This window comes from Lagenorhynchus albirostris, chromosome 14, assembly GCF_949774975.1.
Source record: "Lagenorhynchus albirostris chromosome 14, mLagAlb1.1, whole genome shotgun sequence".
NCBI classification, from domain to species: domain Eukaryota; kingdom Metazoa; phylum Chordata; class Mammalia; order Artiodactyla; family Delphinidae; genus Lagenorhynchus; species Lagenorhynchus albirostris.
The window spans coordinates 48,398,148-48,421,875 of NC_083108.1; the positions used below are offsets into that span (position 1 = coordinate 48,398,148).

Genomic DNA, 23,728 nt, shown 5'->3' on the forward strand with positions numbered 1-23,728 from the left:
CCCAAGGCCATACTCCTTGCTCTGGTTAAAGGGCAAAGTCATTGAAGTTCATACTTTGACCACATATTCAATCACCATATTTCTTTTTATGGTAGTTAGTAGCATATTCATCAGCAGCAGACTATTCCTTTTGAGAGAATTTGCCACATCCTATGTAGAAGGCAAACCAAATAATCTGTGCCTGAAAACAGTCTGCGATCTTTTTTCTTCCTAGAGCATCTTCTGGCAGAAGATAAATCCTCATAGATGTTTCTATTTTTATTCCAGTTTCCTCTTCTCTGTGGTAAAACAAAGGTTACCCTTCACTTTCACTGAGTACTCGGTCCTCTGATCCCTTTCTCTGGCTATCTTGTTAGAATAACCACCGGCTTCTTTCCCCTCAGAATTTTCCCTTCTGGCCCTGGCTCTGCTGTAGAAAATGCTAGTCTAAGTTTTAGAGAATGGGAGATTTTACAAACCTCCAGAATTTTTTTTAGGTGCTTGAATTTCACCTGGAGAATGCAATTTGTTTCAAAGGACTCGTGATCTCCTCATTCATGCTATAGGTTTTCAAGTGCCTTCTTTGTTCCAGGCTCTAATAATACAGCAGTGCACAAAGCAAAAAATAAATCATGCCCATAAGGAGCTTACGTTCTAGTGTGTGTGTGGGGGGAGGGTGTGTAGACTATGAATAAATAATTAATATATAGTAAGCTAAATGAAAAGTCTGAAGAACAAAGAACAAAGCAGAATTCAGTGTGTTTGTGTGTATAGCATCTTCATATCTGCCTATAATTATCTCACTGCAACAAACAGGCATAAATTAATTGGGGCTTTTCCTGATCTCAGATCTAGGTCAGGTGATCCCACAAGAAAAGTTGAGAAAATTGCTTTCATTAAAGTTTTATATTTTATTTACCTCTGTATTTTCACTTGCCTTGAAATATTTTGTTGTAAACCATTTAGACTCTTTTTACTGAGTTTCCGCAATCAGCCTGAAACTCAGTATTTGCCTTAGAAATATAATTGAAGACAAAAATGTCCTGGATCACTTTATCTCTGGGATATTTTTGCCTATGTTGGATGAGTCTCTTGAATGGTATTATTGTTCAAGTAGTAATTCAGTTGAGGGTAGACAAATGCTTACTTTGAGTATGTTCCTTCTTGGAGATTAAGATCTAGACTAGGTAAATAAAAGGGTTGTAAACATAAGTGTATCCAACCTTCTACTTGGTCTACTCAAAGTCTTAGGACTTCCCTGGTGGTGCAGTGGTTAAGAATCCACCTGCCAATGCAGGGGACACAGGTTCGAGCCCTGGTCCGGGAAGATCCCACATGCCACGGAGCAACTAAGCCCGTGCGCCACAACTACTGAGCCCATGTGCCTAGAGCCCATGCTCTGCAACAAGAGAAGCCACCACAGTGAGAAGCCTGCACACCCCAATGAAGAGTAGCCCCCGCTCGCCGCAACTAGAGAAACAAAGGAAGGAAGGAAGGAAGGAAGGAAAGAAAGACGAAGTCTTCTTGGCTAAAGGGAATCAGAAACTTGAGGTAGTTATCCAAAGAAATTTGGTAAAAATTCCACTGATACTTGTACTGTTTCAGAAAATGATGTAACTAACAAAGCATCCACTACTGGGCAGAGGAGGGAACCCAAGAGGGAAGTCAGTGGTTGGTGGAGTTTGTTTTCAGGACTCTCCTCCGCATTCCTCTTCCTCCATGCCCACGCCGTGCTGTCTGCACCCGTGAAATGAGTGGGCACCTGTATTGTGACTGCAGGGGAAAGGGGCATTTGTAACTTTGTACCTGGCTGCCATCTGTGACTGACACTCAACGTGCCCATTTACTCAATCTCTGCTTTGCAGATACTGAGAATTCAGGTAACAAGAATAACATTAGCCAAAATACTCACGGGGTACATACTACGTGGTAGGTACCAGTCTAAGTACTTTACATATGCTAGCCCTCTTACTCATCACTACACCAATGAGTTAGGTACTATTATCATCTTCATTTCGCAGCAAACCGAGGCAAAGTTAGCTTCTAAGTGGTGGAATTTGGATTTTACCCAGGCAGTCTGGCTGCTGAGTTTTACCTCGACTAGACAACGCTGCCTTTCAAACTGAAAGGTAAATAAGATACCACTTCTGCCCCTGAGGTGGTCCTAGTGCAGCAGGGGAAACAGATGCGGTCATCCATGCATTTGTTCCTTCCTTCCAGTGTTTATTAAGCACCTGCTCCATATGGAGAACTATATCTCTTGAAGCTTGTCATACTCTCTGCCCCTGTGGAACTCACAGGCACACAACCTACTACACAACGTGGCACATGCAAGATGGAGACATGTACGGAGTGTTACGGGAGCCTCAACTGGGAGCAATTAATAAGGTGCTGGGGGGAGTATGGAGGGCTTCCTACAGAATGTGATTATTTGAGCTTCACTTCTAAGGATGGACTTTATATCTCCTGTTTAAAACACAACTCCTGGGAGACTTGACTTTTTTTTTTTTTTTTTTTTGCGGTACGTGGGCCTCTCACTGTTCTGGTCTCTCCCGTTGCGGAGCACAGGCTCCGGACGCACAGGCTCAGCGGCCACGGCTCACGGGTCCAGCCGCTCCGCAGCATGTGGGATCTTCCCAGACCGGGGCACGAACCTGTGTCCCCTGCATCGGCAGGCGGACTCTCAACCACTGCGCCACCAGGGAAGCCCTAGACTTGACATTTTAAGTTGGGTCAGTCATTCTACAACTGTGGCGATGCATTCTTTCCCGGACAGCAGAGGGCGAAGAGGACGGGTGAGCAGTAGATGAGAAAGAGACGTTATTGGCGTTGGCAGCTGGGGCCAGTGAGACGGGTCCCGCTGGGTGGAGAAGGGCAGGCAGAAGCTTCCGGAAGAGACTTCTCTTGCTCCTCAATTTCCCATTTCTAACCCCTTCTCCAAATGGTCCTCCAGGGACCCAAAGCTGTGTGGATCCACCCAGGCCTGCCTGCCCAGAGAATGGCTAGAGTTCCAGAGTGACTACGTCCCTTGCTTTTTATTCTTGGTCAAATTGTCAGTCCCTGATGGAGAAACCCACTCTTTTAAATCTGTACGGACTTGTTTAAAAGTACTTTTTAATACTGTGTTTTGGGGTTATGATCATCCCTTTGAAATCAGAGATTATTTTCAGAGTTCTAACTGTAAAAAGGCAGAAGTTACTCAAGAAACTGTCGGTATATAACTCCAAGCTGTCCATGGGTTGGGAACTCAGGCTGCCACAAAAAATCATTGCTTTCTGATGAGACGGATGCCAACACAGGGAGTCTTCTGCCCGAATAATGTGTGTGATCCCCCTCTTCTGAGAGAGGATAAGAAAGATGGTTTTCTCGCTTAGCTAAGGAGAGCATGTGGATTGTTGCCTGGAGCTTATATTCTTTATATTCTAGAGAGGATACAAACAGGCCTTTATTAGCATATAACTATTTGATATGAAGTTAAGCAGGCGTTAGTATAAGGAAGGAAAACAAAGCATGTTAATAAATATTACAACAAATAATAACCTTACACATCAAGGGGGAGGGAACACAGATGGATGGGATGCAGTTTTAGGTGGTGTAGACAGGAGAGTACCTTCTGAGGGAGAGACATTTAAGCAGAGCCCCACATAAGGTAAAAGAGCAAAGCCATTGCCAAGATGTGGGGCGAGAGGAAAGAGTCAGGACAGGCCGGAGGCAGAGCCGTGCTTGGTGTGGGCCCCTCACTGCACAAGCTGTGGGGAGCAGCGTAACACGTTTTGCGTAGCCTTGCCTGAAAACAAACTGTCTTCTCGAAGAGACGTACCACCTTGGCCGGTTGCCACCGTGTCTTTATCTGCCCATCACTACTCCGCTGTCAGCAGGCAGACAAACAGATCTAGGGACGCAGGACAGGCTGATCTGGGGAAGGAGGAAAGGCTGGAAGTGGGACGCGATCTGACTCAAATAAGGTTGCCACAGCTGTGGGCCCCGGGAGGGCTGCAAAACTCAACACGGTGAGGTGGGAAGGCAACGAAGACGAACTTCATACGTTTCAAAATTTCACTGCAGATTCTGAAGCAGAGCCGCCCTCCTTTTCCTTCTGCCTCCCGCCGTCCACTTCTCCTTCCCTGACTTTCCCTTGGGCGCACAAACCCGTAGAAATCCCAGCCTGTTCCCAGCACTATCTCACCACCGGCCCACGTGGTGTCTCGGAGCAGAGCATTTCATAGGCTCGGCGTCTCCCTGCTTCTCTTATTCCTGTTGGATGGACTGCCAGCTTTAGTTCTTCGGTTTCCTGAAGCTGACAGTGAGACAGACACGGACTTTAGCTTCCTGGTGACTGTGGATAGGGGATTTACATGCTTACTTATTTGTCATCTAATTCCGGGGAGACCTAAGTCTCCTTTGAATAACCTTTGCTTTCAGAGCCCACACTGTCCAAAGACACACTGTGTCAAGTCGTGAGAAGCGCAGGTCGCTGCAGTGAGGCAGCTCCTCCAGGTCAGGGGCTCCTCACATCTTGCATCCCCACTGCCCAGCTGTCAGTCCAAATGAGCCCTGCAGACAGCTGCCCACCGCCGCCGCCACTCAGGGAATCAACTGCAGAAGTCCCGCGTCACAGAAGCACTAGGGCAGAGCCCCGCCAGCTCCTGCCCGGCCTGCTGTTTATAGAAATCTCTCTCTTATGGCAGATGTATGTACACAAGAGGATATCCGAGCCAGAGCTAGGTTTTCTGACATGTACGGCTTCCAATAGCCCTTTGTTACTAATCCTTCTGAAGAACGTGATCTGCACCTTTTCAGACTTTAGCAGGGTAACAAGTAGTTACTGGAAAAGAAATGTAAAGGGGGTAGGGACTCAGTTATGCAGTTAAGGCTCTTGTACTGTCTCCACCACCAGATCTGCTACAATCTCAGAATTCATGCTGCCTTGTGAATTACCACACAACTCCCTCATGTGGGTTAGAATTCCTTTAAAGACACACTAACAAACTCTTGAGGTTGTGAAAATAGAAGGAAGGTGAATCGGTGAACAATTGTGTATCACATAGACATGTACTTAGTGGAGCCTGCAAAGCTCCCCATGTGGACAACTTCTGATAATAGTGTTCTTTCTAATACAGGTGATATTCATTACAGGTGATCATATAGGTAATATTATTTCCTTTACAGTATCAACTCCATCATCAGGTAATATAGCACATTTTCAAAAGATCTTAGCTCATTAAAATAGCTGAGCTCCACTTCATTTTAATAATGTTTCTTTAGGGCATTGAATTCCTTCCACATAGCATAAATCATGGTGACAGCATTTAGAAATAATCCATCAATAATATGTGTAATTTGGGGCTTCCCTGGTGGCGCAGTGGTTGAGAGTCCGCCTGCCGATGCAGGGGACACGGGTTTGTGCCCCGGTCCGGGAAGATCCCACATGCTGCAGAACGGCTGGGCCCATGAGCCATGGCCGCTGAGCCTGCGTGTCCGGAGCCTGTGCTCCGCAACGGAGAGGCCACAACAGTGAGAGGCCCGCGTACCGCTAAAATAATAATAATAATATGTGTAATTTGAAAAGATGACATAATTCTTAAATTATCAGAAGCCAAGAGCATGTTAATTATTCATTTGAGAAAGCTGTAGGTTTATTACAACTTAAAAATTTGCCTAGAAGCCTGGAGTTTCAAGAATCTTAGCTGCCCTCTGAATCAACTCCAGAATCACTGAAGACCAGGAAGAGGGCTGCAGCGGGGTGAGGATACGAGAACTACAAGGTCAGTGAACAGTGTATCCAGCGTCTTGGTTTGGGTGCCTTGTTAAACAACACCTGAGACAACAACACCTACTTGCCTGTAGGTAATTACCATCCTGGGAAGTAGGAGTTAAGGAGCGGGGAGAGACAGGGAAGAAAGAAAAACTGATATAAGTGCATGTTATTAAGGGGATGGAGTGCATTTGTTATCCTTGTAGTTTGTGGTCAACTATAAGTGGCCACAGATACAGTGGTGGAACACAGTGCAGTATAACACAATAAAACTGTACTATCTTATAGCTCTGAAGAGCAGAAGTCCAACTCGGGGCTCACTGGGCTCAAATCAAGGTCTCAGCAAGGCTACGTTCCTTTCTGGAGGCTCCAGGGGACGATCCGTGTCCCTCCCTTTCTTTCCCAGAGGCAGGCTACATCCCTTGGCTGGCGGCCCGTTCCTCCATCTTCACAGTTGGCAACATCAAATCTCTCTGACACTTTTTCTGTCATCACGGCTCTTTCTGACCACAGCTGGGAAAAATTCTCTGCTTGTAAGGACTCACGTGATGAGACTGAGTCCACCTGGATAATTCAGGATACTCTTCCCAGATCAAGGTCTTCATTTAATCCCATCTGCAAAGTCCCTTTTGCCAGTAAAGTTAACATTCACAGGTTCTGGGCTTTGGAAGTGGACATCCTTGGGGCCGTTATTCTGTCTGCAAGACGGGGCAGGGGGCGCTAGGCAGTGAGGGGAGGGCTCTCTTCCCCTGGAATTCTGAGGAGCACACAGAATGTCAGAACTGTCCACCTGAAGTAAGAGGCTGGAGACTCTGTCTACCAGCTCCCAAGCCCTGTTGGTTACAGGTTCCTCCTGAAGATAGCCCACCAGCACTTCCAGGCTATATACCTGGATGGGGCAAGTAGGTTCTGGTGTGTTGGGACATGGAGCGCACTGGACCCTATCAGCACAAAGTGAGAAGAGCTTCCAAGGAGGGGTCTTGGCCCAGAAAACAGAGACAGCCAAGAGGATGTGAATCGAGCAGCTGGCTGCTACGTCATGGAATGATGGCATTTAGTGACCTAAGGATCACTTCCGCCTGGAGCTTGGCTACTAGCTCAAACCAGGCTCCACCACTCCCTGTGAGGTCTTCGCCAGCGTCAGACCTTTCCTAAGCTTCAGTTTTCCCCGTTTGTTAGATGGAGAGGCTTCTCTGAACCCCCGGGAGCTGTGATGAGAATGAAACGCACTAACACGTGCAGAGCTGCTGATGTGTAGTGAGTGGTCATAAAAATGGCAGCAGGAATTTTTACTTATTGATCCAAAGAAACACTTACTGGTTGCCGGACACTGGGGATGCGTTGTGAACAAGACTGACAAGGTCCCCGCCCTCATGGAGCTTCTCTTCCAGTGGAGGACACAGGCAACAGACAAGTTAATAAATAAATATACAAGGCCTCATGGATTACAGTTGCTGCAATAAAGGACATGAGTAGGGTGACACGATAGAAAGTAAAGGGGCAGGGATGGGGCAGACACTGTCCAGTGCCCCTCCACTGTCCCCCTCTTTCCCTTCTAGCAGAACCTAGGGCATTCAGGTGGCACACAGGGATTCCTCGATTGTGGGAGGGGAGCCCCTACTCCAACCCCAGGGGTGAATCGTGCCTGGTCTAAATCAGTTCCTGGTGATCTCACTCCCCTGGCTGAGTAACTGGCATAAAAGCAGACCCGAGAGCCAGTAAGATTCAAGAAGCAGCCTGCGTCTGGGGGTGAGTGACGACTTGCCCGGTGAGGAGAACGCCTTTGGTCTCCCCCCCCCCTATTTTTCCTTCCTCAGACAAAATGAATGAGCCATCTGGACTGGCAACAGCCTTTCTGAGATCACAAACCAGCAAGGATGAAGATAAAAGTCAGACAGAGCAGAAGCCTCTGAAAGGCTGCGTCCTTGATGACGTCACGGAGCAGCTAAACCACAGCCAGAAACTACCTCCCAAGACGGCTCACATGGGAAGAATAAGCCTCTATTGTTTCTCTATTTTTTATAATGCTAAGACTAGTCTGGTTTGCTGTTGCCTGCAGCTGAACACATTCTTAGCTGATGGAGGTAGTCCAGAAGGGATGTTGAATTTGAGGCCGGAAGGGTCAACTATGAGAAGAGCCAGGCAAGGGGAGAAGTGGAGTATGTGACAAGGACAGGGCAGACTTGTGGGTGACCTGGGGTCAGGAGAGAAGGGACCAGTGAGGTGGCCAGAGGGCACCCTGCCATGGCCTTGACTTTGGGATGAGGACTTTCAGAAACCAAGAGAAGCTACATAATGGCTTTAAGCAGGGGAGGAACATATGGTCACAGGAGGTTTCAAATTCCACATTCCTTGATGTAGAAATGGGAAACCATAAAGATCTATAATTCTGATAAGGATTTTAAAATGGAGTTATTAAAAATTATGCTGAAGCCAAAAACTGCCGGCCGCTAATAAGCAGCTGTGAGCAAAGAACGTTGAGAAGGTAGAGACTGATGACTCAGATGTCTTCGGGGGGAAGATGCTCTGAGCTGTAAAGCCTTTAACAGCCAATTGCTAAGGAGAAAGGCTAGCAGTGTTTACAGGACATCTGACTTGGCCAGCCTTAGACTATAAATCCTAACTCAGCAGGGTGAATCCTAAACCCCACTGTGTCAGACTCACTGGTTTTCATATTTGGTTTTATGAAAATGTGCTGTCTGGTTTCTAAGAACTATTCTAGAGACATCAGGACTTTAAAAGTGTAACCTACCTCCTTCAGAAGGAAGCCATCAATCCTAAAGCAACACGTTAAGTGACCGGCACAGAAAATTGTACTCAGCCCACTATTTATAATTCCTATTGGACTTGAATTTTTTTTTTTCTAAGAAAGTATCAAGGCTTTCGTTTTCTCCCTTCCATCTTGATTGAAATAAATGACTAACACATTCATTGGAATAGGTGTCTCTAACATTTATTTATTAATAAAGAATTCTTCTGACAGATGTGATCTGTCTGTTGCATTAAAAAAAAATCATCACCGGCCGCAACGTGAACAATGATTTGTAAAGGAGCCGGAGATGATGCTACCGTGATAGGAGGAAGATTGACAGCCCGATGTGGGGAGGGCGGGTAGTGAAGACACACACTTGTGGACAGACTAGAGATGTTTGCAGGAGTTACAACTGAAAGGATTGGCTGGAGGAACCAAAAATGACTGAAGATGACTCAGAGGGTTTGGGCTTGAGCCACGAGCTAGATAGTGATCCTGAAATCGGGATATTCAGGAGGCGCACAGCTCTGGGTGAATCAACAGTTCAGATTCGGGCATATTCGGCTTAAGGTACCGAGTTGCTATCCAAGTGGAGCTACAGAGCAGGCAGCTGGATGTACGTAAGTCTGGGGTTCAGCATAGAAGCAGCGTCTGCACAGAGAAAGGAGCTCAGGTGGGTCACCAGGACACTCCAGTGTTTACAGAAGTAACACCACCCTCATTTGCAGATAATAGTCATTTGATACCAAAAAGAATAATGCCCACCCATTTGTCTGGCCTGCTTCTCTTGGAAGCCCTGCACATGCAACATTTGGTTCAGGTGTACCCCACTATAGAAACTGCCACTCCATAGTCCCCAAAAGACACTCCATCAGTTACTTAGGTACAAATAATAGAAGCTCTCGATGACAGTGACCACCCAGGGTCAAACCGTGGACGGCAAGCCCATGTTAACGGTGTGACTCATGTCACTGAAAGCCGGCTCTGTCTCGGGTGACTAAGCCTCCTTTGAAAAGTGTCCTTTGATAGAAGATGTGGGGTCTGGGTGGTGATTTAGTGCTTGGATTTGAGAGCATTATGTGGTATTTTTCTATTCGTGTACAGAAGTCACTTCAAGCAGGAGAGGATGAGAGAGATCAGAGCCACGCCAAAGCCTTAAGATCACTCGTATGTCAGCTGCTTTCTTGCGTAGATGAGGTGTCGGGTGAGAAGGGCTCCAGGAAGTGCACACTCCTGTGTGTGTCAGCCCAGAATGGTGTGAATAAAGTTATTTTGGTGATTAATTACTATCTTCAACGGGAGTCTTGGCTTAATTACCTGCTGTGAGTATGCTAATTCGGCCAGCTGTCTCTAGGTAGCTAACTTTACCCTTCATTTAAAAGCTACCATCCAGAATGGAAGACGCCTTTCTGGAGGAAGGAAGAACGCCCGTCACCAGAGGGGAAGTATGACTTTGTTTCAGGGCAGTGTTCACTGTCTTTTCTAACCCCCTTTGGATGAATGTGCAAATCAGGGTCCCCCAGATATTCTGACACGCCCCTTCCCCGTCACCACAATGCCATCGAAACAAAGTGGGAAACAGATGGCTACGGCCTGGGGCTTGAGAGGGTTGGTGGGTGAGATTAGCAGCGGCTCTTCCTGCCCTTGGAATATACTCCTGAAGGCTTTCATTTGTCTTCGGGCACAGCAATACTACTAACATACCGCTAATACATGAGACACGATGTTTCTCTCTTGTGGTTCGGCTTTCTTGAGTGAAGTTAATGCAGGGATAACCCTGGATGTGTGTACTAAAATGTAGGTCTTAGTCTCTTCAGCAAGTGGTGTTGGGAAGGCCGGACAGCCACATGTAATTCAATGAAGTTAGAATACACCCCCTCACCATACAGAAAAACAAACTCAACATGGCTTAAAGACTTAAACATAAGATATGATACCATAAAACTCCTAGAAGAGAACATAGGCAAAACATCCTCTGACATAAATCATACCAATATTTGCTTGGGTCAGTCTCCCAAGGCAACAGAAATAAAGACAAAAATAAACAATGGGACCTAATCAAACTTACAAGCTTTTGCACAGCAAAGGAAACCATAAACAAAATGAAAAGACAACCTACAGAATGGGAGAAAATATCTGCAAATGACGTGACCAACAAGGGCTTCATTTCCAAAATATACAAACAGCTTATACAACTCAACAACAAAAAAACAAACAACCCAGTCGAAAAACGGGCAGAAGACCAAAAGAGACATTTCTCCAAAGAAGAAATACAGATGGCCAATAGGCACATGAAAAGATACTCAACCTCATTAATTATTAGAGAAATGCAAATTAAAACTACAATGAGGTACCATTTCGTGCTGGTCAGAATGGCCATAAATTAAAAGTCTACAAATAACAAATGCTAGAGAGGGTGTGGAGAAAAGGGAACCCTGTTGGTGGGAATGTAAGTTGGTGGAGCCACTGTGGAAAACAGTACGGAGGTTCCTCAGAAAACTAAAAATACAATTACCATATGATCCAGCAATCCCACTCCTGGGCATATATCCAGACAAAACTATAATACAAAAAGATACACGCACCCCGATGTTCACAGCAGCACTATTTGCAATAGCCAAGGCATGGAAACAACCTAAATGTCCATCAACAGATGGATGGATAAAGATGTACATATATACAATGGAATATTACTCTGCCATAAAAAAGAACAAAACAATGCCATTTGCAGCAACAGGATGCAACTAGAGATTGTCATACTAAGTGAAGTAAGTCAGAGAAAGACAAACACCATAAAATTTCACTTATATGTGGAATCTAAAATATGACACAAATGAACTTATCTATGAAACAGAAACACGGACATAGAGAACAGACTTGTGGTTGCCAAGGGTGAGGGGGTTGGGAGAGGGATGGATGGAGAGTTTGGGATTAGCAGATGCAAACTGGTATATAGAGAATGGATAAACAACAAGGTCCTACTGTGTAGCACAGGGAACTATATTCAATATCCTATGATAAACCATAAGGGAAAAGAATATGAAACAGAATGTATACATATATAACTGAGTCACTTTGCTGTATAGCAGAGACTGCCACAACATATTAATTCAACTATTAATTCTTCAAAGAAAAAAAATAATTGCTTAGTGGAAAAAACAAAAGCAAAAAACAAGAAAAGTAGGTCTTATTATTATGCAGGTGAGATCAGGAGACAAGTGCCACTGAAAACAGCTTGTTATACTCACGGATCCCAATAGGAGGGGACACACCGTGACACGGGGGAGCCACAGGAGGAAGATTCAGGGTCTGTCAGGAGGCAGAAGAAGGAGGGGACAATGCGGGCAAGGACCCTTCACTGTGGTTTCTGTGGAAGAATGGGTGAGGCAGATAAACAGGGTTAGGATTGGCTAGCTTGAATAATTTCAGTAGACTCTGGGGCACAGGAGCTGTCCCTAGTTGTCTGGTACCTGGCCCCAAGGTGATTATGGTTGGGGGGCACGGGGAGGTGGGCAGGGAATGGCCCTGAGTGTGAGAGGCGCAGAGGAAGTGGTGAGAGTGTGGGCTCCGGCTTGGTTGGTTAGCATACGAAAGGCAAGCGCTCTCAGCTGAGCCCTCCACTCTCTCTAGGAATCAGCTAACCATGGGAGGGGCAGCCCCTCCAGGGTCAGTCAGCAGGCCCCTACCTCCCCTAGGTCAAAGCATCAGAAAGACATGGTTAACATAATGTGGTCAGCATTCTGTGAGGACTGGATATGTAACCTTGGGGCTTACTCGCTGAGTCTCAGTTTACTTCTCTGCTAAATGGAGTAATAATACCTGACTCTACTGTAATTGTTGAGATTGAACGAGACTGTGTGGGCGAGAGGTTGTCACAGTGGCACGTGCCAAGTGCTTAATAAATGGCACACGTGTCTGTTAGTGGGGCGACTGTGAGCTCTGGGTAGAGTTTGAGTTGTTCTGGTTACAGAAGTTTGGGGGTTGTTTTGGCACTGAATGAGGAAGAGTGGATATGTTCCTTCAACACCTGATTCTCCTAGTTGGAAAGCAGCTCCCATCTGTACCCAGAAGTTTTTTTCTTTTTAATTAGTTTAAATACTTGAAGGGATGCTTTGCATATAGGTGATGGTCTCACCTTCATGAATCCATAGGTTGAAATGAATCCGTTTACCCCAGAGAAACTTTGGACCCAGGAGCGTAAGAGGTTCCCTTAGTTTTCACCAAATAGATGAGTAGCCAAGTCATTTCTGAAAAGTCTTCCATGGATTGATTAATGGATCCATTTCCCATTAACCTTTAGTAATAAAATCCATGATGCTAGAGAGAGCGAGGTTTGGGAATCTCTACATGTTAGTTCATCTCCCACTTGTGCAATTTCTTTCCTTCCTTCGATGAGTATTTATTATGTCTGAGGCACAGGGAGGAAGCAATTTACATAAAAGAATTTTGTGGAAGGAAGCAGGGCAAACGAAGCTCAGGATGCCTCACATTTTCTTGCTGTGTAACCAGGGTTTGCTTCTATTTTAGATTTAGCTCCATTTTTGTGAGTGTGTAAATGAAAATACCAAAAGAAGAAAATAAAGTCTGAGGCCAGAGAATGGCTGCCCTGAATAGTAATTAGTTTTAATTTCCCTTTCATTCCACCTGAGGGCTTTATCCAGCTTGTAATTATTCTGCAGTGTCTTCAGAACAAAGGGATGTTAGCTCTTGGATTTGTGGAACAATTGACAGCTCAACAACAGCAGATAATTAGGACTTGAAACAGTCCCCGCTCAGCTGACCCTGGCACCCAGTCATCTTTCTCTGCCGCCCCATCTTCTCCTGATCCAAGGTCAGCAGCAGGTCAGGTTCAGATGCAGAGAGACTTCATACTACTACTTCCCTTCATGTACCCTCCGACTTGCTCTTTCCAGTTTTTGTCTCAGTTCTATAACCCAGGACCTGGCTTTGAACTTTGGCCAATCGCTCAAGCATTCTGAGCCTGAGCTTCCTGGGGCAAGATGGGGCTAACGTACCCACAGTCAGATGTACTCCTGAAAGAGATGAGGTCAGGGCGCCCCCGTCCTCCGGACTCTGGCCAAGCCTCCTCCTGGGCTGTGGTTGGGTCCCTCCGTGTACAGAGCACAGAGGGCGTCCTAGGCAAATGCACTCTCTTCCGTATCAGGCAGAGCTTTGACTTCTGCCCTTCTAAAGCGCACTGTGTGAGTCTCAAGAAGCCCTTTGCCGAGCTTCCCTGGTGGCGCAGTGGTTGAGAGTCCGCCTGCCGATGCTGCGGGACACGGGTTCGAGCCCCGGTCCGGGAAAATCCCACATGCCACGGAGTGGATGGGCCCGTGAGCCGTGGCCGCTGAGCCTGCGCCTCCGGAGCCTGTGCTCCGCAACGGGAGAGGCCACGACAGTGAGAGGCCCGCGTACCGCAAAAAAAAAAAAAAAAAAAAGTCCTTTGCCCTTTTTATCTTAAAGCTACAGGTGGGCCAGGTGAGAAAACCTGCCCAAGATTATAGCTCCAATCAGAACCAGGGCCAGGCCTCCAGCCCTTCTGCGGAGTTCACAACCCAGCCTCTTTCCTCTGTATCTCCATTTTATCCCTGTGGGGGGGGGCACGAAACCCAAAGGGACCCGCTTTAGTGGCTGAGATATTAGTGAGAACTCAACAACAGAACAAACACAAACGGCAACAACAAACAAAACGAGAACGCTCCAACTGACGCTGGAGAAGATGCTCTAAGGACCTTCCGCCTTCCGAACCCTTCGGTTTAGATCATCAAGGCAGACGGCCCATCCAAACCCATCTGCTCCTGGACTTGCTGGATCCTCAGCTACTGCAGTCCCCACTGCAGCTCTGCCCTGGGGCCCCTCCCTCACCAAACACTAACCTCTTGTGGCCAAAACGAGTGACAAGATGGTGGGACAGGGCAGCATCCAGCGTGCACCCCGCTCGCTCTGCGACTCCTGGTGAAATCGGGATGGCGTCCGGGAGGCGGGGCTTAATGATGCCGCACAGCGCCCCCTCTGGTCACCTGTGGGACTGCAGGGTCAGCAGTGGGAAAGCACGTAAGTTGCCCGCTCAGCTGCCTCTCCCTCCCCAAATGTCTCCAACCCACAGCCAACACCATTCCTCCCACTCTCAGGGGGTCCCGTGGTGGCAGCTCCTATAAGCTCCCTGGTTACAGCCTTTCAATGTCCCTGAGGTAAAAGCAGAGCCTTTAACGGGCAACAGAGGTAGAAACTGGGCAACTACTTTGCAAAGAGCGCCCACAGTGGGCGGCAAGACATAGTCAAGGTCAGAGGAAGGCAAGGGGTCATCTTCCCCTTCCCTGAACCAGAGTAAGGGTCAGCCTGTGGTAAGGGTCAAAGGTGAGAAGAGACGTGAAAAGGTGGTGTAAATGGTAACGCGTGAGACAGGCTCTTGGAATGGTTGTTATCCTAAAATCTTCAAGTAAATCCTGTGCTAGGCAACCAGCCATGGAGGTGACTGCTACAAGGTCAGAAGCAGCTGATTTTACTCAGACAGCTGTGGAGTTCCCAGACCACAAACCTCAGCAGAGACAAGGAGACAATTTAGTGGCCCTTAGCTTCCCTCAATTGAAACATAATTGCAAAGGGCACGTTCAGCACATTCTATGCTCTCCCTGTCACACACCTGTTTCCACTTCCCCATGTTGAAGGCCTAACCCCCAATGTAACTGTATTTGTAAATATTGTCTTTATGGAGGTAATTAGGGTTAAATGAGGTCATAATAGTGGAGCCCTGATCCAAGAGGATTAATCTCCTTATAAGAAGAGACACCGAAGGGCTCCCTGCCTTCCCCACCGTGTACACACACCAAGGAAGGTCCATGTGAAGACACAGCGAGAAGGTGACCAGGTACAAGCCAGGAAGAGCTCTCACCAGAAACCAAACAGGCCAGAACCTTGCTCTTGGAATTCTAGCCTCCAGAATTGCAAGAAAATAAATTTTTGTTGTTTAAGCCACCCAGTCTGTGGTGTTTTGTTATGGAAACTTAGCTGATTAAGATAAAGGTTAAAGGCGAGAGACACTTGTCCAAGTTGGGGGACAAGAAATGGGACTGGAGTAAAGACAGTAGCCTGTTGAGCAGATGGGAGATGGTAACCTGTTTTCAGAAAGACCTGGACACAGTGAGGTACCATCACGCCACTCGGGGTCAGTGCTTTCTCAGAGGCACCCCGGCTTTCATGCTTTTAGACATTTGAATTCCTCTCCTAGAGTAACTAAAGCCATAAGGAAGTACCAACTTTGGATACCTCTGCTCCATGTTTTACAGTGTTCTTAACAGTGGTAAAATTAACAGTGATATTCTCCCAACATTCTTACATCTATCATCTCAGTTAACTCTCAGAGAAGACCTCTGAAGTAAAAGACTTAATTTTTTATCCCTCAAACTTCTAGAATATTCGAAACCACATGACAAAAGCTTGCATGCTTGAAATGCAACTGGAATTATAGGACCAAGGGAACGAAAAGTAGCTCAGAGCCAAGTGATTTCCAAGAGCAAAGGTTTTTGCTGAAGGTGGAGGTGGCTTTCCTGAGGGGCTTTGCTCTTATGGAGGGGAAGTGGGACGAGATGGATGACAAGGGAACAGTGCAGCAGGAGACAAATCCTTCTGGGGTCTGGTCTTGTCAGGAGCTATCACAGCAGCAGTTGGACTTTTTGGTCCAGGAAGCTGCCCTGAAGTCCCATGAGACACTTTCTTCCCTGTCAGGGGCCTCCCCCTCACCAAGGACATTGTAAAAACATGACATTAAGGATCTCATTTTGTTGACAGCACTGCAGTTGAATGCTAGATAACACAGTCACTTATTTTCCAGAATATAGACTTTATTTCTGAGGAAGCATATTTCCTGCAGGAATACTAAATTCCTACTGAGATTTGCCTTTGGAATGGACGACACACCAAGCTACATCACCAGACACCCAGCTCCATTATTACTGTCCAGGAACGCACGCTCCCTGAGTATGGAACGATTCGTTACTGATTAATTAGCAAAAGCCTTTTGAGTCAGGGGTGGTTTAATCAGTGTGTGCTGTGCTATCGTGTGCATTCATGAAGACTGAGAGTTCCAGCCTTTCCCCCCTGAAACTCCCAAGTCTCATTTTATCGAGGACTCAATGTAGAGCAGAATAAACCACACATTCAAAATTTATGGGAAATAAAACCTTCTGGCAATGGAAAGGTACACTTTATATTCTGGGGTCATAGAAGTCTTCATGAGCAAAGGAGAAAAAAAGCATTTTCAGTAAATAGTATTCATCATCTCAGGACCCTGCCCTTTACTCTGGGAGAATAATTGTTTTTCACTCTGAGAATGATTAACAGGGATATTCCAATTCTGTCTCTGCCTTCCATACAAAGGCATGCAGACATTATGCTAGAATTTTTATGCTGAGAAGTTATATTGTTTGGCAAATTAAGAAAATGGAAACATGACACACCTGTCACCTACCACCACTGTTATTACCATAATCACTCATGTTAAGAAAAACGAGTTCTTGGTTTTTTTTTTTTTTTGCGATACGCGAGTCTCTCACGGGCCCCTCCCTTTGCAGAGCTATAGGCTCCGGACGCGCAGGCTCAGCGGCCGTGGCTCACGGGCCCAGCCGCTCCGCGGCATGTGGGATTTTCGCGGAAGCGGGGCACGAACCCGTGTCCCCTGCATCGTCAGGCGGATTCTCAACCACTGCGCCACCAGGGAAGCCCAACAAGCTCCTGTTTTGGATGTCTATTGGGGGGCACGGTGATGGGAGGGATGGGGACTCGAGCTTTTGTCCTGGAAATTTTGCCTGAGCAAATCCTTATGAACGTTTCAATCACAAAGAAAGCAAACTTACAAGATGAAGGAGGAAGAAGCTGCTACGGCTGAGGCTTGGCGGCCGACCAGGGAGCACAGTCCACTCTTCCAAGCCTCCGAGGAGTGCCTTGCTCCTTTCCGGAAGGACTGAACTGCTCCCTCCCTTAAGGCGTTTTGCGGAATCACCTGTCAAAGCCCATCAGCTGCCCCTGCATTTCCAGGTGGTGTGCATTTAGCTCAGATGGGCCTTGAGCATGGTGGATCCCTGTGAGCTGACATGATCCAAACACTGCTCCCTGCTTTGAAGACCATGAGCTGATCTTGGTGAGTTTGTATTTAGTGATGTCAGGGGCTAAAGTCAGTTAAAAAAAGATTTGAATGTAAGGGGATAGAACCTTTTAGGAAGCAATTTGACAATAGCTAACAACAAATATAAAAAGGTTCATGTAGGGCTTCCCCGGTCGCGCGGTGGTTGAGAGTCCGCCTGCCGATGCAGGGGACACGGGTTCGTGCCCCGGTCCGGGAAGATCCCTCATGCCGCGGAGCGGCTGGGCCCGTGGGCCATGGCCGCTGAGCCTGCGCGTCCGGAGCCTGTGCTCCGCAACGGGAGAGGCCACAGCGGTGAGAGGCCCGTGTGCCGCAAAAAAACCCAAAAACAAACAAAAAGGTTCATGTATTTTGACTTAGTAGTTTTATTTCTAAGAATTTATCCTAAGAAAATAAGTAAGTTTACATTCCAGGACTTATTCATTCTGGTGTTGCTTATAATTGCAAAAATTTGAAATGACCCATTGCCTAATAATTGGAGGTTAGTTAAATATATTATAATAAATTCATCTGATGGAATGTTCCACAAAGACTTGGGAAACACCATATAGTTTTAAAAAACATAAAAATAATATTTACAGTATAATTGTCATTTTGTAAGGAAATATACATGCATTTAGAATCGAATAACATATAACCAAATTCAAATAGAATTCTGAGTGATGAGATTATGGGTGATTTTATAATTTTTCTATAACCCATATTTATACCATTTGTATTCAATATCATAATGTTATTTGAAAATGGTTCCACTCATATGCTGGCTTTAAGTTCTCATTCCTGAGAGAGAACCTGGCCTTTCTGGGGCTAGCATGGACCCACCCAAAGTTGGAATTAGTAAAAAGAGAACTGGGGAGCTGGAAGAGAGGGGAGTGAATGTGGTGGGAATGGCAGAAGTTGGGGTTTGGGGTTCTTTACAGGGCAGCATTGGGCAGGGTTGGTGGGAGGGAGAAAGGCGCTGACTCAAAGCTCCCTGTGGGGAAGTGAGGTGACTTCCTTTCTGGGAGGATGGGAAGGTCAGCATGTCCTGCCCGGGGCCGCCATCCTCTGACATGGGGTCATCATGAGTGTGGCAAAAACCCAACCTCCCTACATCCTGAGGAATGAGGTCAAGAGGTGAAGGAGGCAGCCCACGAAGGCACACGATTGCTCCATAGTCCCTGGGTGCCCCTGAAGTGACTGTCACCTCGGGACATGTGAGTTGATTTTCTCACAATCCAGGCCCCACTCGCCTGGACCAGAATGACACCAACCGTGGAGGCGTCATGAACGGGTCAGGGTCAACCACCGGTGATCCTGCTGACCCCTAGGCCTCTCACCCCAAGGTCAGCCCAATTTGTGATAGGCTGTGAGCCAGGAGGAAGACAATAGCGATGATTCTTATATGCACTTCACAGTTTACCCATATTTCCCGTGAGGGTCCAGGTGAGGAGCTGTAGCATTCCTTTCAGAGAGCAGACATTTACAATCTGAGAAGAGCCACGCTGAGGGCTCTGGGTCTCAAACTCCATCTGTGACACCCTCTGCTGCTTTCTGGTGGCTGGGATTATATTCAGCAAATGCAGATGGACAGCTGTTCTTTCAGCTACCATAAAATGGAGGGAAGAGCAGTGGTATTAATGAAGACTTAACTGCCCCTTCAAAATGAATCTGGGAAGTACTAATGAATAACTTTGTAGATTCACTTAAGTCAACACCAGGAACCCAGAAGCGAGAATCAGCCATTTAGTGTAGACCTGCCAAAGGCAGGTGAAATGGATGTGCCTCACGCAGACTCAGGGTCTGGATGGTCATCACCTGGTTGAATTTTCATTTGAAAATCAATGTTTTTGGAAAGCACATGACTTAAGGTCATGAAATTCAGCCTCTGACCCAGCATAGCATCCCTACAGCCCACCAGCCAGCCTCTGTTGAATACCCCCTGCGATGGGGACCGTGCTACCTCTCCAGGAGAACGGTTCATGTTTGCATAGGTATGGCAGGTAGAAAGCATGCCCACGGGACGGCAGTGTGAGGGCCATAAAAGAGCACTGGCTTGAAGGGAACATGCCTCAGTTTCAGAGGCGGAGGGCAGGTAGCTGTAAGGATACCACATAGGATTACTATATCCAAATTTTAGAATTGTTTTAGTCCTGATGAGCAAATACTATGCAGGAGATACAGAAGTGCTTGCATAGCCTTCTTTGCTAGTGAGAGTGGTGCTGGGTAATAATATTGGTCTAGTACATGGTTCATTATTTTGTAGATAAAACTAGATTCCTACTTCCCATTGACTTCTGTTAGCCTCTCATGCAAAGCTTTAATTATAGTATATACAGTACATTCATCTCAGCTCCTCTACTAGACAGTTTTTGCCCTCAAGGAATTGATAATCATAATCTAGACTTGGTTGGCAGCAGACTGTACGTGGGAAGCCAAGTGGAGTTACAGGTTCATTTATTCAGTTTGTTACTTACTATTTTATGAACAGTATGTGTCTCCCCGATTGGAGTGCATATTCCTCGACTGTAGATCCAACACTGAGCACACACAGTACCTCACCAGCATGTGCTTGGTGATTATTTGTAGAAAACTGCGTTGTACGTGGCACATTGAACAGGTGCTGAAGAATTAATACAATTAAAAATGACCAGCAAGCCAATCGTTTTATGTTAATAAAACATCATAATTTGAAGAGTACACTGCATTTATTTAACCCCATAAATTATAACATCTTAACACATGTAAAATTTTTGTATTTTTAAAGTGCTTTGAAAGATATTTATTTTTTTTAACAAGTGGAAAACAGTGTTCTTTAAAAGACATCAAACTTTTAGTGGAAAGTGATATTACCAGAAGCATGTAAGGATTTGTTCATCCTCTTCAAGAAATGGGATTTTTATGTAAAATAGATATGTAGCACTGAATGCCAAAATGATGGGTATGTGTGGTTGGAATTAAAAATGAGATTTGCTAATAAACCCATCGGGATGGTGTCTTAAGTCAGAACGACCTTGAGAGGGGAGAGGGAGGGGTGTTGGGTAATCAGTGCTTCCGGAGGTGAACTTCCCTGCCTTGTGATGGGTTTGAGTTAGTGGTCAGGACAGCCATTCAGACTGACAGTCCCCCGAACTTCTGCAGCTTCAGTGACAGGGACAGGAATGTGGTTGACTTGAATATTCTTCAGGCAGCCAAAAAAGGATCTCCACACGGGAAGCTTCAGGGTTTTCAAATTAGCTGAAAGACAAAAGGAGAGGCATTCGATGGCTCACTCATACTGTCAAGTGGACGCACTCCGTTAAGAAACGGTCTTATTAGAGCTAAAGGGACCCAGGCTCTCAGTCCACCCAGTCCTCTCCTGCTTTAAGCAGGCACCCAGCACAGCCCCTGCTGTGAAAGCACAAGGCTACTTTGCACATCCTTCAGAGAAGGAGATTCCACAGCCCAAATCAATAGATAATGACTCTGAACTCTAGTGCTTTTCATGGGTCATGGAAGACCTATAAAATTAACCACCAGACCATTTGGAGGCACATAAATCAATGAAGGCTGACAAGGCTCTTTCCAGGCAAAATTCCAGTCTTGAACTTGACTCTGATTCACCTGACTCTGATCACCCTGCCTGATTCCCCCATTCTGGCTCCACACAGCTTCATAAGTCACCATAACTAAGTGCCTGGAGGGGGGAGACCAGTTTCTCAGGCCCTTTTCTGATTCTTTGTGATATCAGGCTTCTAGGTTCATGCAGGCTCTTAGGAGAGGCTTATAAATTATAGGCTTGGGGGGCTTCCCTGGTGGCGCAGTGGTTGGGAGTCCGCCTGCCGATTCAGGGGACGCGGGTTCGTGCCCCGGTCCGGGAAGATCCCACATGCTGCGGAGCGGCTGGGCCCGTGAGCCATGGCCGCTGAGTCTGCGCGTCCGGAGCCTGTGCTCCGCAGCGGGAGAGGCCACAACAGTGAGAGGCCCGCGTACCGCAAAAAAAAAGAAAGAAAAAAAAAATTATAGGCTTGGGACAAGTGGAAGCAGCAGCCACGTGGCCTGGGCTGCTGGGAAACGTTCTGTTGCTGGCAGTCCGGTTTCCCCACAAGCTGGAGAAAGAGTCTCACTGTCTCCACGGTCCAGCCAACGGCTGCCCCTGCTGATATCCCAACGAATGTGATGCCCCCACCCACGGGTTATGATGGAGACGTTAAGAGTTGACGTGGGACAACATGGGTGTAGAAGTCAGCACAGGAGTTACCTGGGACACCGCCAATGTGCAGATGCTCCTGCGTGCGGGCAGTGGGGACGGGGTGCCGTCCAGCGGTGGAACTATGGTCTGCGTCCAGTTTCAGGTGCAGGATGTGCTGTTTTATGGTGACTGCAGGGAAGGAAAGCAGGTCAGGTCTATCACCTGAGAGCCCTGCCCACTGTATAATGTCTACACCGGGCATCATCATCGGCTTCTTTCTCACTCACTCCTGTTGGACCTGAGGGAGCACGGCTCGCAGGAATTCCATCAACCTAAGCACAAATTCAACTAATTTCTCCCCACCAGGTGCTGTTTAGGTGCTTCCACGTATATTACAGAATTTAATCTTAAAATGAATCTGTGAGAAAGATATCATCACTCTCGTTTCTCAGATAAGAGACTGACCCTCCATCATGGAGGAGCTTGGCAACATGGCTTGGTTATAAATTAAACAAGTTGGGATTCAAGCCCTGGTTTCCTGTCTCCAGAGGCCAGTGCTTATTTCACGTGATCTCTGGTTCTTTCCAAGAAGACACTGACTGACTGCTGAAAACGGACTCCAAAGACAGTGGCTTTTGACCCTCCCAAATAAAACTCCTCCAGCGTCAACAATCTTAACCAACTGCAATGCAGTTAGCTTTCAAATTAGCCAAGAGGCAGCTACTTTTAACAAAAGATATTTTAGCCAATACAGGTTAATATATCTCCAAACTTGTATGCTCAAGTTATTCCTAAAATAGCAGATTCGACTTGAGAGTTTACGCCTGCTCCCCGTCAAGTGGTTTGTCTAAATCCTTGGCATTAATATTAAATGTTGTTGAAAAAAATAACCCAACAATGAACTTTACCTATAGTAAGAGCAAACATTTACTGAGCACTTAGGACGTACTGGACACTGCTAAGCACTTCACACTCATTATCCCATTAATTTTCACAACCTTGGGAGGTGTACACTATTTTTACCTCCGTTGTACAGATGAGAAAACTAAAGATAAAGAGAAATTAAGTAGCTTGCCCAAGGTCTCACAGAGCTGGAACTGAGACCTGACCTCTGTTCTCTTTGACTTCAGAGGCAAAATCTCAATCACAGTGTTATGCTACCTTGAAAACAAACATAGCTTATCAGTTTGCTGGGTTCCACACCGCCCCCCCACCCCGCAAAAAAAAAACTCAGTGTGTTATGGAGAACTGGAGCCGTGAATTACATAAATACGACTGGAGTTGAGAATAGACATGTTCCCAGCACCTTAACCTGGTGGGCTGAACCTGGTCAGATGCTAATGGATGGATGAACTGAGGGAGCGTTTGGGATGTTCGAGTCCAGATGGAAGGGAGACTGTTTCAGTCTGTGAACAATAGGCTACTGGACGTCATACCTGTCACCGAGTGCCACTGTCCATCACACAGAGATTGCTTTGGTGTGACCGATGTCAGGATCCCACCTGCCTCGCTGCCCACAGAGGCCGTGACCTGGAACACACATGCATTTTCCTATTTCCTTCAGAAAGGCAGGTGGGGCCCACTTCCTGCCATCTTTCCTTCCCAGCCCTTGCACCCTGACCGCCCAGGAGCACTTGAAACATGGGTACACCCTCCCGCACCAGGTGACCATAGAGGGACAAAGGCTTTGCAGGAATCTCTCTGTTGCACCCCTTTCCAGGCAAGTGAGCTGCAAACCCAGGGCCTGGCCTGAAGTTACTGCCAAAGGTAAGGAGCCTTTCCCACTGACTCCCTACCCCGGTCCCATCAGGCCTGACTCAAAGGTTACTGATTAGCATCGAAGGTCTGCCTTAGTTATTAGCATGTGACAGTAGCTCTGTTTAGGAGGACGTGTACAATTTGGAAGGCAAAAACGTTGTCTGAGGCCTATACCCGGCTGCAAGGGGCAGCCAA

General features: G+C 46.7%; 1 protein-coding gene across 7 annotated transcripts in view; it reads right to left on the reverse strand.

Annotated features, from left to right (window-relative positions):
* Positions 1–3,647: 3,647 nt before the first annotated feature.
* LAMA3 (laminin subunit alpha 3) overlaps positions 3,648–23,728 on the reverse strand; it is a 258,124-nt gene continuing 238,043 nt past the window's right edge. For 3 of the 7 annotated variants that reach the window (XM_060121896.1, XM_060121891.1, XM_060121899.1), the window contains 5 exons: positions 23,212–23,305; positions 21,845–21,964; positions 20,082–20,841; positions 11,735–11,853; positions 3,648–4,276 (listed from right to left, as the gene is read on the reverse strand). In XM_060121896.1, coding sequence (XP_059977879.1) covers positions 20,696–20,841; positions 21,845–21,964; positions 23,212–23,305 — 360 coding nt within the window. In that variant the 3' untranslated portion in view covers positions 3,648–4,276; positions 11,735–11,853; positions 20,082–20,695. Of the gene's footprint in view, positions 4,277–11,734; positions 11,854–14,362; positions 14,515–20,081; positions 20,842–21,844; positions 21,965–23,211; positions 23,306–23,728 lie in introns of all 7 variants that reach the window. The other 4 variants (XM_060121894.1, XM_060121895.1, XM_060121892.1 and 1 more) reach the window with 4 other exon arrangements.